Here is a 15,328-nt window from a genome sequence, read left to right as displayed (position 1 = left end):
GGGATAAATAAGCTCATCGAAAAAGTGGGGAGAGGGTCAGAACACAGATGCAGGGAAGGTAAGCTCTGCCCGCATCTTTGACTAGACACATCAGTATCAAGAAACCTAGTCATCACTGTGCTATCCTGAACATGGCTTTCTTTCCTAACCCTTCTGTGCCTTTTGTCCATAACAGTGCGTTTTCCATTTCGCTGCCGGATTTAGGTAAGTGACATTTACTTATTTCTGGCACAAAACCACACAGATTGGCGTAGTCCGGGGCCGGGAAAGAGAAGCAGTCACCCTGCCTGCATTCCACATTTAATGAAAAATTGACACATCCAAGTCAAAGAACAAATTTTACACAACAGTAGTTCTGACTTTGGGGAAGATGAGTATCATTTCTCAAATGCCTACTATATCCCAGGCCTCTTAAAATCCCAGAAAAAAAAAGTTATTATCATCTCTTTTTAGGGAGGCTCTAGGATCCACATCTCTACTTTAGTGATCTGGAATTTGTACTCAGGTCTCTTGGATTATGAAGCTTTTGCATTTGAATTATACCACACAGCCACCTGAAGGTTTGATAGCCAGATCTCCCTAATCACAATGTAGTAAGTTGAGCACGATCATGTTGTGGCACACACACTAACTGAATCAAGGCTGGGTTGTTGCAATATTGTTTGCTTTGCTGTAAAAACAATAGTGCACAAATTAGCACAGTGCCTTGCACCCAGTAGGCTCTCAACACATGTCCCGTTAAGTTTAATCTGTTATTAAAAGAGGGCCATGTCTTCTGTTGGATTTTGTGGGCTCTAGCCATGGTGGCTGCTTTAATTTCACTCTGACTTGGCAATTCAAATATATATTATAGTCCACATATGAGTTTGCTGAACAAAATTTTAAAAGATTATATACACCTGGTCAAACTACAGGTCTCCCAAAATATCTATGTTAAAAAAAAGGCCAACTTAGAATAAACATGCATTGTACCCCATCCAAATTTATGAGTAATTGAATGTGAATTATAAATAATTATGCCAGAAAATTTTCAAATTTGCTCAGGTGGTGAATCACTTGAACATTATGGGTTTCTATGTAGAGCACCAAGGAATGTGAATATCCTAAAATAAACATGTCTAATTATGACTATGTACTAAGTCAGATTCCATTTTATGCACAATTGTTATAAAGGATCAGTTGCCAATGATTTGAAATAAAAATTGTGGGAGGGAAAATCAACATTAATATTCTATTAAACTTGTATTTTTCCTTAGGAATTAAGAAAAAGCCTCTCACTATTCTAGCAGTTATAACATCTTTTTTAAAAAGTTAATTCCAAAGAGGGAAGAAGGGGTTAGGGGGCGGGGAGAGAGACAGACAGACAGACAGACAGACAGACATCGATGTGAGAGAGATACAGCAATTGGTGCCTCCCAGACCTGCCCTGACTGGGGATCAAACCCACAACCTAGGTATGTGCCCTGACCAGGATCAAACCTGCAACCTTCCGGTGCACGGGATGATGCTCCAACTGAGCCACACAGGCCAGGACTCAGTATAACATCTTTATCCAGGTCTAGGATGATGGAAACCTAGTTTAAAACTGATCCTTTCAGCAACTCACATATCTGGAATCAAATTAATCTAAATATGTGTGTGTGCACATTTGAGATAATAGGGCATCTGTGTGGTTTTTTTTTTAATACTTCAGTTGAATCTCTTCCCAAATGAGAACTTTCTCGTTCTTTGATCCATTCAGCCTATCTGTATTCTGTGATCAGGTTTTGATAAAAGAGGCTTGGGGATGTGCCTGGATAATTAGGTAATTGTGTGCAATTTGAGAAGCCAGGGTTGTATAAACCCTACCTAATAATGGACTGTTCTGATCCTATCTTGATTCTAGAACTTAGGTCTCAGGAAGTTATTATGCATGCTGACGTGACCATCAATGAAAAAGAGTCAAAGTAAGTCCGTTTACCTTCTGTCCATCCCTGGTATTTAACCCACGTCCTGGTGTCTTGTTGCATACGCATCTTTGGGTCTTGGATGAAAAGCAACTTGTTACATCCCCCCAATGAGAAGGGAAAACAATAAATAACATAGATGCTCTAACAGTGGAAGGTGACTCAAATGTCACTGGAGCTTTAGAACCTGTTTCTTATCCTTGAATCTAGGGACTTGAACTTATTTCAATGCAACAAACATTAGTTTAATCATCTGTGGACAAGGCAACAGGGGAGATAGGAGGTACCATCTGACAAAACCTCTGTTCTCAAAGACTAAATAATTATAACCTATCGAAAAGAAAGCTTCCCAAAACTCGACTCCCCCTCTAGCTACATATCCATCCTTTCCCTCTAAACTGAAGTCTCCTCTGCTCATCCCTTCAAGCTCACAGCAATGACCTCTGTGCCGGTCACACCGGTGCAGTTATTTTTGGTAAGGCCACTAATAATTCTTTGTTACAGCTAGCACAGACTGTTAAATCCTTAGCTTTCTTGATTTCACTATAATATCTTAAACTGTTGACTATGGCATCCTTTAAAGGAAAAAAAATACTTTTCCCCAGGTTTCCAGATTATTAATATTTCTTATTTCTCATCTTTGGCTGTGGGTCCTCCTGCTTGTTTTTGGCTTTGTGTGGGTGTTGTGTGAGTTCTAATTCTGCTGTTCAACTCTTCCTATTTCACTTCTATTCTTCCTTTGTATGTTCTTGAATGATCTCATCCACACTAGGGCTTTGATAGTAATCACTATGGTAATGATACCAAAATTTACATGTGGAGGTTGGATTTCTCTCCTCCACTCTAATAGGCCTGCTAACTCTGTTTGAAACTCAGAATTTTGTAATAACTCATAACCTCAACCCTTCACCCAAATATGGTCTTTTTCTTCTAATCTTTATGTTGTTGACTGTTTCAGTTGCCCAAACCAAAATTCTAGGCATTGTCCTTAACTCCTCCTCTCCTGCCCTGCACCCTCTTCTCTTCCAATAATTCTCCAAACACTCCCACATCCCCGTCCCCTCTGCCCATCCACAACGCAGGCCCTCACTGGTTCTCAGTTGGATTCCAACAACTTTCTGAATGACCATCTCGCCTCCACTGCAGTTTATTCTCCAAACTTTCCGACATGCAAATGTGATCATGTCACAAAACCAACCACCCAGCAGCTTGAATTCAGATTTCCCCAGCAAGTCCTCTCTGACCTTGTCAATTTAGGATAGATACCCCTCCTTAACCAGAACATTTTCCTCGGAGTTGTAATGGTCTTATTTCTTGCTTGTCCCCTCCTCTAAATGAAAGCTCCCTAAGGAAGGGACTGTGGCTTTCCAATCTACATCATGTGTCCTTATACCAAAACAGTTGGTTAATTCAGGTAACAAGGGACCTCCTTTAAAAAAAATGAGCAAAATAATCTGGAAGCTCAGAATAGGTACCATTTCCATTATTTCGGGGATCAGGACAGTCTCTGTGCCAAGGTGAAGCAGAAGGATATGTAACACTTTGACAGGTGGGGGAACTATGTAACTAGAAAACAGGTTTTTGGCAAGCTTGTTGCTTCTGATGAACACAAATGCTTAATTTTAATGTGTTTGAATTTATCAATTTACCCTTTATGACTGCTGCTGTATCTCTTAAAGAAGTATTTATCCCAAGGTCATATGATGTTCTCCCTTATCTTCTAAAACAGCTCTATCTTTTACACTGTCTGGAATGGATTTTTGTATGTATAGGGAAGTAGAGGTCTAATTGAATTTTCTTCCATGTGAATAAATGTCCTGGCAGGGTTGAGTGGTCCCTATTTTCTCATTGACCTACAGCACCACCTTTGTCATACCAAGTATCCAATATCTGAAGACCTGTTTCCATGTTCTCTGATCCATTCTGGTGTCGTATCTATCTTCAGCACATCATGGTCTGAGAAAGTAGTTGATATAAGTACCTTAACATGTTCTGAGACATGACTTATGCCAAGTATATGGTCAATTATTATAAATGTTCTATGTGCATGTTAGAAATATATGACTTTTCTCTATTTTTTGAGTTCTCTAATTTTTTGATACAGGGATCAATTTATGTACTTTAAATCGAGTATGTGTTAATTTTCTTATTAAAAATCTTCCATAAATTTATGACTTTTTAGATGCTTGATTCATCAACATTTGAAAGAAATTGGTTGAAATCTCACACAAGGATGGCAAATTTCTGTTTCTTCCAAAAGTTCTAGCATTTGTTGCCTTATATATTCTATTTTATTAATTGCATACAAAATTTGAAATATATTCTAGTAAATTGAATGTTTCTTCATTATGTTGTAACCATTTCTATCTCTAATACTATTAACAAAAATATGTATATAGCTCTTACTGTGGGTTAGTCACTGTTTCATATATTTAATATACATTAACTCATTCAGTCTCACAACAATCCTGTGAAGTAGACACTATTATTAAACAAATTTTATAGAAGAGAGACTGAGGCACAGGTTAAGCACCTGCCCAGGCTCACCCAGCTAGTGTTCTCCACTACTGTCTCCTAGAGATTCTCTGTCTTGAAGTGATGTGCTCAATATTATATGTCTACTGATATTTTCATTCGTATTTCCCTAGTATAGATATTTGATCTTATGTTTTCCATATTCACATTCATGTCTCTCATATAAATAACATAGAACTGAATTTGGCTTTTTTAAAAATCCAGTATGACCCAACTGGTGTTGCCCAGTGGTTGAGTGTTCACCCATGAACCAAGAGGTCCCCAGTTCAATTCCTGGTCATGGTACATGCCCAGGTTGTGAACTGGTGTGCAGGAGGCAGGTGATCGATGTGTCTCTCTCATCGGTGTTTCTATATCTCTATCCCTCTCCCTTCCCCTCTCTCTAAAATAAAAAACATATTTTTAAAAAATCCAATATGATCATCTGTCTTATCTCCTACCTTGTCCTTGACCTAAATTTCAGTCTTCTCAAATGCGGTGGGGCTGACACTAGCGCTTTCCTCAGGACAGACTTGCCTTCTATGCTTGCATGCTGCTTACTGCTCTTTGTCTGGTTTCAGCTGATTTGTGGGGCTGTTAGGATACTAGGTATAGTCCTTAGCAATTTAAGACAAAACGAGACCAAAAAAAACATTATCCAGGATCCAGCGTTCTGAATTTGGAGGGCCCTTCTCCTGCTCTCTGCCACCAAATGAGGACGTGCAGAACTCTGAGCAGGAGGACAATACAGTCAGAGCTGCCTTTCAGGGAGTAACCCAGCCCTCCACAGAACACTGCAGAGGAAGTCGGAGTAGAACATATGTTAGCATGTCATTACCTAGGTCAGTGGTTGGCAAACTGCGACTTGCGAGCCACACGCGGCTCTTTGGCCCCTTGAGTGTGGCCACGAAGTTTCAATCGCACTGTACGTGCGCGCCCACACATGGTATTTTGTGGAAGAGCCACACTCAAGGGGCAGCAGTTTGCTGACCACTGACCTAGGTCATTTCAGGGAAAGCTGTGGGACCAAAGCCAGGAGCTCATAACGCTGTGACCTGCTTGAAGTTCTCCATAGGATATAAGAGACACTCTGTAGTGCTGTGCTACTGATATCAATGACTGGTGATGTGGGAAAGTAAATAAATAAATGTTTCCCAAATTAAAAAAAAAGGTATCATTACAATCACTCAGGTGAAAGATGATCAAAAAGTGCCATAGGGTGGTGAAAGAAATGAAGAAGTTATTTCAGAGAACTTAAGTGAAATTTATTAAATTGTTAATTCCTCTGGTGGAAACCATATCTTCATCTCCATTACCAAGCTCTTCATATAGCACTTAAGGCATGGTAGGTACATGAGGAATATTTCATAAACAAATGATATTGATCAAATCGCTTAGACCCAACAGAGTCTGACCGATGTTCATGTGACAGTAAATCTTCCATGTGGCCTCAGAGAAACCAATTATAAAAGGCATCTGTAGCAGACAGGACACTGATGGAGAGAGAGTAGCAGAATGTGGAAGGAGAAGAGCGAGGGATGATGGTATTTGAGCTCTTGTAAGCTTGGCTAGTTTGCATGTCATGTCCTGGTGGGTATTTGGTTGAGGAGTACCCCAAAGCACTCTGGATTAAATTGTCGCTAGCTAGGTAACCCAGACCTCTGCTTTATGTCTTGTTGCCTTTTGTTCATCAGAATATCTTCTAGGGAGTCAGCAAGAGAAGGGACAGGGGAACTTGAAAAGGAGGCTGGCACAGCCTCTGCGGCCTGGCACCAGTGGGACCTGGGCCTGTCATCTTACTTCTCTGAACCTGAGTTTCCTAACCTGTGATGTGGCAATAGCAGTTCTTACCCTGCCAAGTTCATTAAGCTTTCTAATTTGATCCCTAGAAAAGCAAAAATAAGTTGACAAGGAAGCAAAGAGTTGACCATAACATCCAAATGGTTAGCATGGGTATAAAATGATGTGATCTTTCTAGAAGATAATTTGGCAATGTATATCTGAAATGCCCAGACCCTTTACTTAACCTAGTAATTTTACTGCAAGCAACTAGCTCTATTTAAGAAAAAATAACCATAAAGAATAAATTATGCACAAAAATATCGGTGTCAGGGTTGTTTATAAAAATGAGATGTTTAAAACCACCCAAATAGCCAATGATTTTATAATTATACTAGAGGCCCAGTGCACCAGTGGGGTCCCTTGGCTTGGCCTGTGCCCTCGCACAATCTGGGACCCCTCGGGGGATGTCGGAGAGCCGGTTTTGGCCTGATCCCTGCAGACCAGGCTGAGGGACCCCACCAGTGCATGAATCCATACACGGGCCTCTAGTATGCATATAAGATCTTTGGTTAATCTCTTCCCACCCTCCCCCCTTCCCTCTGAGATTCATCAGTCTGTACCATGTTTCCATGCCTGTGGTTTCTGCTCTTGTGTTGAGCATCTGCCCCCTGGTGGTCACTGCACATCATATCTACCGGCCAGTCAGCCTGTCGCTTAGGCTTTTATATATATAGGTTATAGCAGGGGTCCTCAAACTACGGCCAGCGGGCCACATGCAAATACAAATATTGTACTTGTTCCCGTTTTGTTTTTTTACTTCAAAATAAGATATGTGCAGTGTGCATAGGAATTTGTTCATAGTTTTTTTTTAAACTATAGTCCGGCCCTCCAACGGTCTGAGGGACAGTGAACTGGCCCCCTGTTTAAAAAGTTTGAGGACCCCTGGGTTATAGTATAGTACTCTATATAAACATTAACATATGTATTAAATATATACTAAATAGTTTTCAATGACATGGAGAAATGTTTGCACTATGACAACTGAAAAATAGCAGAATGAAAAATTGTATGTATTGGATTGATCTCCATTCAGTTTCTGAAAGGGTTTGGAAAATGTTTGGAAGGAAACTTAGATGTCCATGAAAGGTCAGATAATGCTTATATTGTCTCTTTTCTACTTCTGCTTCGTTATTTAAATACTCAGAATATATTGCTTTATAATCAGTAAAGAAAATAAGCTTTTAAGTAGGCATTTGCCTTGCCCCTTCCCTGCCCTCACAGCTGTAGCCCCTTCCAAACAGCCATGCCCATTCTCACTGAGCATCGCTGTATGCCTGGCATAGACACACTGGAATATATAGTTGGATCCCATTTTCTGGGAACCTGAAGTGGAGAGATGAAACAACTGGCCATTAGACAGAAAGCAGTGATTACTGAGCTCCATGTTGTAGACTTCAAAGGCAACAAATGTTGAGAGGAGAGAAGGATTGAAGCTCCCTCCACAAGTCCTGGAAGGCTTCTTAAAAGACTTTCTAAGCTGCATCTCCCTAGCTGGTCAAATGCTGAGTCCTTGACATGCTGTTGGACACCTGTGACCATACTCTGAAGGGAAGGGTGACACAAAGTCTCTGAAAATCTCCAAGATTCCTGTGACATAATACCCTGTGCTTCTAATTTACCGGATGAAGAGTTATTTAAGGTTCAGATGTGCAGATACCAGATGGTTGACGGAGCAGGGTCCTGTTCTGCTCATAACAATGATGGAGATGCTGGTAATTTTGTCATACCAGAAAGGAAAAAAAAACAGGTTTTGAAGCAGCAGGTATGCCATAGACTTGAGGCAAAGGCACCTGGGTTCAAAGCCATTATTTCTGTGACCATGATATTCTCTGATCACTATTTCCTCCTCTGTAACCCTTTATGAATGACGACTTTAACGGATGCTTACTGTGACAAGTCAGTTAACATGTAAAAGCATAAGGCTTGGCACATAGGTTCTCAGAAAGTGTCAGTTCTTTCTACAATACCCCCTCCCTCCCTGATTCCTTCCCTGCTAATGCTAAGCACTAGTTGGATTAGTTTTTCTCATCATGGAAATTAATGTTATTATTCACGTTTTACTAGTAGAGGCACAGAAACTGAGACTCAGAAAGGAGAGAAAGTATGATTATAAGCAGGTTGATCGCTTGCTGCTGGTTTCCAATGTGGATTGCCACAGGTTAGCTCTCTGTGGTCTGTGGGCTAAATATAACTGGCCACTTGTTTTTTGTAAATACGGTCACACTGGCCCAATTAAGTGGTTACACCAGAGGTGTTAGGCCTTGCAAAACCTAAAATATCTGCTATCTGAGGTTGCCATAGAATCAAAATATACTTCTAGATAACTTTTAAATATTTTTTGTAAAACAATTACCCAGAAAGTACGGATGGTTCCATAACTGTTTTAGTTCCATCTTGATTGACTTGCTCAAAAATATTTTTCTCTTCAGGGATGAAGATAAAGTAAAAACTTGGAAGCCCAAGTTTTTTAAGCCAAAGGGGGAAAAAGAGAAGAAAGATGCTCAAGGATCAGAAAGGTAAGTGCACAGGTGTGCCTACTTTACAGCTTCTCCGCTCCAGGCTATTCCTCTCACCAGCTGCATACACTTAGGCAGTCAGGACATTTGATTTTCAGGTTCTTCATCTGCACAATGAGAATTGCAACACCTAAATGATGATACAGTTGAGGGGATTAGAAGAGACACAGAATATGAAAATGTAAAGAGCAGCACGCATTTATCTGCATCGTCTCTGCTTTTGGCGAATGGGAAGTGAGGAAAGATTTCAAACCAGCCCTTATCAAACAATGAAAACCTTCCAGTCTTCTTTAAGGCTGAAAAGATTTTCCCCCTATAAGACAAACCTTACATAATATACCAGTCTGAACATATATGAAACTCGGTGTCATAAGACTGACTTCCCTAAAACACAATATAATTCTAGTTATGTCTACATTAGTGTTAATTTACAAAAGACTGTTTTATCAATTCAAAATCTAACCTTCCCTCATGTGATTCAAGCTCCCAGTTGGATGCAGGGGGCCGCGGGGGAGGCAATGTTTTTCACTGTCTTGGGTGGTGACTTGGTGCTCAGTGCCCTAGCCTTCACCTCAGTTACTAGGAGATGGGGCAGCTCTGAGGCCCACTGTTTAACCAATGTCTTCGGGAAATCCTTGTCTAAATAGTCATTATGCTGGGAACACTGTGTGGTCTGTCTGCATTGGGAAACCTGTCTAGAAAAGTCCTACAAGGGGCACCCCAAAAGAAATAAGACATTAGCCTATGAAACTCAGAGGACAGCATACAATGACCCTTCCTTTATATTTATTTTCTTTGGGTTTAGACTTGATGTAATTTATTTTTCCCAAGTAGGAAAGATGTATTCACAGACTAGAAAGGACTTCCCACCTTCAACTTCATAGCATAGCAAAACAGAATTCCAAAAGAGGAAATAGAATTTCTTACTGCCCACCCCCCACAGACAGCTTCTTAGTATTTTAATGACTCCACATAAGTCTTTTTAGGAAACTGTTTTCTAGTGCTTTTTTAAATTCTTACAACAAACTGATATAATAGTTTTTATTCTCAACTGAGTAAATTTGAAAATGTGGTAAATTTTTAAATGCAGTATGTTGAGATTATCATTACTCCTGTAGATGGATGTATCAATTTCCATGTGCTCCTGACTCTTTTTAAAATAATTTCTACCAATTTATTCTACCAATAAAAAATGCTTTCTATGTTAGTACAATCTTTTCACTCTCCCTTTATTAATGTAAGATGGCACATTTTCAGAGACGCTGGGAAGGATGTGGCAGGTCTAAAGTCCTGGGTAGGATAGCTCACCTATAAGATGCCCCATGTGGACTTTGCATGTAGCAGGAACAGGGCAGCTGGAAGGCAGACTGTGGCCAGATTCTAAAGTGTCCTGTGTACCATGGGACTAGGACTTCATCTCTGAGGCAGTAAAGACAGATTCAAAGTTTTTAAGCAAGAGAGTGAGGCGGTCAATTAGATTTTAGAAAGATGACTGAAGACAGATCTGCAGGTAGATTCGCAGAAGGAAAGACAAGAGGGGGCATGGGAATGACTGTGCAAATAACCTTGAATATCAGATGAGAACTGCCATTGCCTAAAACATGGCAGACTGTGGAATGTAACATATAAGTAATGCTTCTGAATGAAACTGATAGAACCTGTTTCCCTCTGTCAGTACATTAAACAACTAAAATGCAGCACCAACCCCCAAATGAAGAGCAGGAGGGAGGAAAAGAAAGTAAAAGCATAGTCAGCCTCTACTGTAGGGTTATTCACTTTTATGTCCTGAAATTGTTGCATACATTTTGTGGCACCTTGCTTTATTTTCTTAATTCTGTCTTCTCCGTAATCATTCAGCAGACTGGAGAGGTCTCTGATTGATTCCCCAATTAGGTTTCAAAACTTGGAAAACCACAGTATGTGAGCCATTTATTCTAACTGGTTTCCATTAATCTGAGGATGAGTGGGAATATTTATAATGTTACATAAGTTTCTTCTTTCAGAGAATCTGATTCAGAGAAGTTTCTCATGTAACTTAAATTGTTTTTCTTTTTTTGTTTTAATACATTTTATTGATTTCAGAGAGGAAGGAGAGGGAGAAAGAGATAGAAACATCAATGATGAGAGAGACTCATTGATTGGCTATTTCCTGCACGCCCCCTACTGGGGATCAAGCCTGCAACTCAGGCATGTGCCCTTGACTGGAATTGAACCTGGGACCCTTCAGTCTGCAGGCTGACACTCTATCCACTGAGCCAAACCGGCTAGGGCAAATTGTTTATAACCAATTAGATGTTATTCAAAGTTATCTTGCTGTCAAATAAAAATGGTTAATTGCAAGGGGAAAGAACTGGTATTGTTTGGTTCAGTTGTTTTGACAATCTGCTATGGTTTGTGTATAAAACATATATAAAATTATAAAGAAAAAAATTCCTAGATTTTTACTGAAATAGGACCACTTTATAAATTTAGAAACTTAAGAGTTTTACTAGTATACTAGAGGCCCAGTGCATGACATTTTTGTACTCGGGGGTGTGGGGGTCACTCAGCCTGGCCTGCACCCTTTCACAGTCCAGGTGCCCTCTGGGGATGTCCACAGGAGCGGGCCTAAGCTGCAGTCGGATATCCTTAGTGCTGCTGTGGAGGCAGGCCGCTGCACTCGCCAGCCATCAGCCTGGCTTGTGGCTGAGCAGTGCTCCCCCTGTGGGAGCGCACTGACCATCAGGGGGCAGGCAGCTCCTCTGTTGAGCATCTGCCCCCTAGTGGTCAGTGTGCATCATAGCAACCGGTTGTTCTGCCGTTCGGTCGATTTGCCTATTACCCTTTTATTATATAGGATAGTACATTCAACCCTGCCTGCATTTTTCTTGCCAGTCTATCGCCTAGAAATTTCTTCAGAACCAAGAAGCAAAACTTAGAAAAGAGAATGGAAAGAGAAAAACTTTTTAGAGAAAGATTTGAGGTATGTTCTCCTCTGAAGGTAAAAACAACATTACAGGCTAGAAACTTCTGTTTATAAAGATTCTGACAGGATATTGCACCCCTGCTTGATTCAGACATGATTTCTGACTAAAAAGCTGGTATTTTTATGTTTTCTTGATGCATTCTTGTATTATCATGCCTTTGTATATGCTACTTCCTCTGCCTGGAAAAAGTCCTAAGGTGCTCAGTCCAGATGCCACCCACTCTTGCCCAATTCCTCCAGGTGAAGTCACTCCCTCAGCACACACATTACACACACACCTGTTACACAGATCAACGGTGTTACAACCTGTGCACACACACCCATTGGGAACTAAAACTCTCAAGTCCCTTTTGAAGGAGAGATTTTGTCTCACTCAGATTTGCTCCCAACATAAACTGGTGACATACTGCTCAGTGAATGAGTGAGGCACTGAACAAATACATGAACAGTGAAGAAGTGGGTGAAGCCTCTGCAGCTCCTGGCCTCTTACCCTGTCACAGAGTCCGTGAGCATTTTCCCATAATTCCAAACGAATCGAATGATTCTACCTTCTGGCTTTATATATGATCACAGTAAGAATTTATTAACTTAGGAACTTACGGAGCACCTCCCATGTGCCAGTCGCTGGACTGAGAGAGACAGAGTGTGCATCCTGCTCATAAAACTTGTCCAAGTTATGTCTCTGCCTAAAAACTTTCAAAAGTTCCCCATTACCAAGTGGGTAAAGTTTAAGGCTTTGTAAAGTGGCATATACAACTCCTCATGTCATGAAGACACATGAGTTTGCTGTAGACAGTTTCATACTATTTAACTGTGGCATGAAACTGTCTCCTGCAAATTGTCATGTTATTTGACTAGTTGAAAAACCAGTAAAATTTCTTGTTGAAAAAACCCCAGACATCCCATCTAGTGATTCCCCCCACTACCACCACCCGCCACACACACACACACACACACACACACACACACACACACACTGTATTTGGACTCGGATGGGACAGAAATTCCATTTTCCATGTGTATGATCCCATCCCTTCTCATTACCTATGGTAGCCTTTCTTGATATCCCATTAGAAAAAAAGTATTCCATTTCAATAACTTATTCCACTCAAATAATAAACTATTTGTGCCAGGCATTGAAGGTACAGGATGAATGAAACTACCTTACACTCTCATTTTATAGGACAAATGTTTATTATAATGCTGTAACAGGAGTATATACAAGATGCAATTAAAACAGTAAATTATACAGAGCAGTGATGAAAGTCTTCATGCAGGGTGGTTAAGAGGAAAAAAAAAAAAGGTAATCCAGGCAGAGAAAACAGCATGAGCAATGGCATGGAAATATGAAAGGTATGTGGTATATTCAGGATTATGATATAGCTTGATGTGGCTTCAATAAAAGAGACAGAAATGGGGGCATGGGAATGACAATGTGCAAAGGACCTTGAATATCAAGCTAAGAAATGTTACTCTGATCCTGAAAGCAGTGAAGAGTGGTGACCTAATCTGATTTGCGTTTTAGGAAATCACTGTGTACTCACAGTGAACAATGGCCTAGAAAGGGTAAGAAATCACTTAAGAAGCCATTACTCTATAATACAAATCTGTCTTTTGGATCAGATCCCACTTGGTGTAGGGTGATCTTAAAATTCATCATCCAAATTCAGGAGACTTTGAGAGTGGAAGGAGGCATACCTCATCTTAAATAATAAGTATCTGTAAATAAACACTGTCCTGAGCAAAGGGAGAAGTTTGGCCACCCAAATTTGGTAAAGTGACACCTGTCAATATAAGCTATATATTCTGGAACATTTCTCTTTTTTTCAGTCAAGGGATCTCAATACTTAGGTGATGTACCTATAAATGTATAGGCCAGCTAGTTACCCCTAAGGTCAGATATTGAATTGCTCAACCAATATCAATCAAGTTTTCCAGGTTTTTTTCCCCACAAATCCCTGACTTTGACCACAGGAGAGTGGGAATTGCCCCCACACCTATTCTTACTATTTTAGCTATATGTAGAAATATATAAATCCACCCAGAGGGAAAGGTGGAGAGTATGTAAGAACATTATAAATTCTAAGAGTTTTCTCTCCCACCTCCACCCTTTTTTGTAAACTTCTCCTTTCCTGGGTTTGGAACATTTAACATTACTATCCACAGTATTTAATGTATACCCTATGTTACAGCGTTCTCATTCACCAGAATGCATTCAAGCACAATTAGATAATGGATGTGAAAACAATGAAAATGCGATCTTACCAAGCAAATATAAGATTGTGGCATTTTACCATTATTTCCTTAAATAACATTCCTTTCAATGATTGTTTTGCTATTATTTTCTATTCCCTTAACAAATTAATATCTAGCATCTTGAGTTTATATTGTGGTTACTACTATATTACTTCCTCCATTGATTTTATTATAATGAAAGGAAAACGATGCAAGCACAGTCTGATTAGTGATTTCTCATTCCAGTATGATAAAGAGATTACTGTCATCAACACAGCAGTGGCGTGTTCCAGGAATTCAAGAAATGGGATCTTTGATTTGCCAATAACCCCTGGAGAAGAACTGGACGTCATTGATGTCACTGAAGAAAATCTAGTGATATGCCGCAATTCTAAAGGCAAATGTAAGTTACTGGCTCATTGCCCCCAAAATTTCACTGTTTTAAAAAAAATCTCAAAGCATTCTCTCTATAACTTAAATTTTTGTTTCTATAGATGGATATGTGCTAATTGAACATCTAGATTTCAAGTAAGTGGTTTGATTTTGTACTTCAAATAATGAATTTTAAACACTTAACACATTGTTGTATACATTCATTTCAAGGAAATACTATTCAATTTATTTACAATTCAGGAACACATCTGAAAATTAGATATGTGACGCCCTATTCTATAAGGATTACTTTGTAAGAGACTTTATTATTGTCTATTATTGTCTCCTGAGTGTGTTATCCAGCTCTACAGAGCATAATTATAAACATTTCAAAGGAGCATACAAATATTAAACGGGGTAAGAAATGCCCCAGAAATCTCCTGCTCATTACTCCACCGTCTACATTTCAAAATATATTTCTATTTTTTCTTAGGCCTCAAGGTTGTTCACCTTAGGAAGATCCACATCCAGTGTACCATGCACAAGTGAGAACCAGGTCTGAGATACTGGTCCTGCTCCCATCAGTTTACATGTCAAAATGAGATGGTGGAAACGTTCGTTAGGAACTCAGAAGAGAAAACAAACAAATCCTCCACATTTAGTTGATTTTACTCCCAAAAGGTTATCTTTCCATGTCTATTTTACTGCTGTCTCAGAGAATGGGAAAGTGTGTGCTAGCATTTGAGCACTTACTCAATGAGCCACATCTGAAGTTAGCAATCATGCCTATGGCACTACCTAGTCAGTTGTACAGATGGTTAGTGTGCTTCCCATGTGAGTACACAAGTGTTTATAATGTTCTAAAAGATGCTGTACATTTAAAATGGGTGTAATTTAATTCTAAAATAATAGTGCAACCATTTTATACTCAAAGTACA

General features: G+C 39.7%; 1 protein-coding gene across 1 annotated transcript in view; it reads left to right on the top strand.

The window, feature by feature from the left end:
• FYB2 (FYN binding protein 2) overlaps positions 1-14,999 on the top strand; it is a 59,833-nt gene extending 44,834 nt beyond the window's left edge. The window contains 7 exon segments of the mRNA XM_023759984.1: positions 176-204; positions 1,886-1,946; positions 8,732-8,818; positions 11,693-11,780; positions 14,265-14,421; positions 14,513-14,546; positions 14,884-14,999. Of these exon segments, the coding sequence (XP_023615752.1) occupies positions 176-204; positions 1,886-1,946; positions 8,732-8,818; positions 11,693-11,780; positions 14,265-14,421; positions 14,513-14,546; positions 14,884-14,905 (478 nt within the window). The 3' untranslated portion in view covers positions 14,906-14,999.
• Positions 15,000-15,328: the final 329 nt, after the last annotated feature.

This window comes from Myotis lucifugus, unplaced genomic scaffold (genome assembly GCF_000147115.1).
Source record: "Myotis lucifugus unplaced genomic scaffold, Myoluc2.0 scaffold_168, whole genome shotgun sequence".
In the NCBI taxonomy this organism is placed as follows: domain Eukaryota; kingdom Metazoa; phylum Chordata; class Mammalia; order Chiroptera; family Vespertilionidae; genus Myotis; species Myotis lucifugus.
Note: the sequence above shows the minus strand (reverse complement) of the source record. Positions and strands in the feature narration are given on the sequence as shown.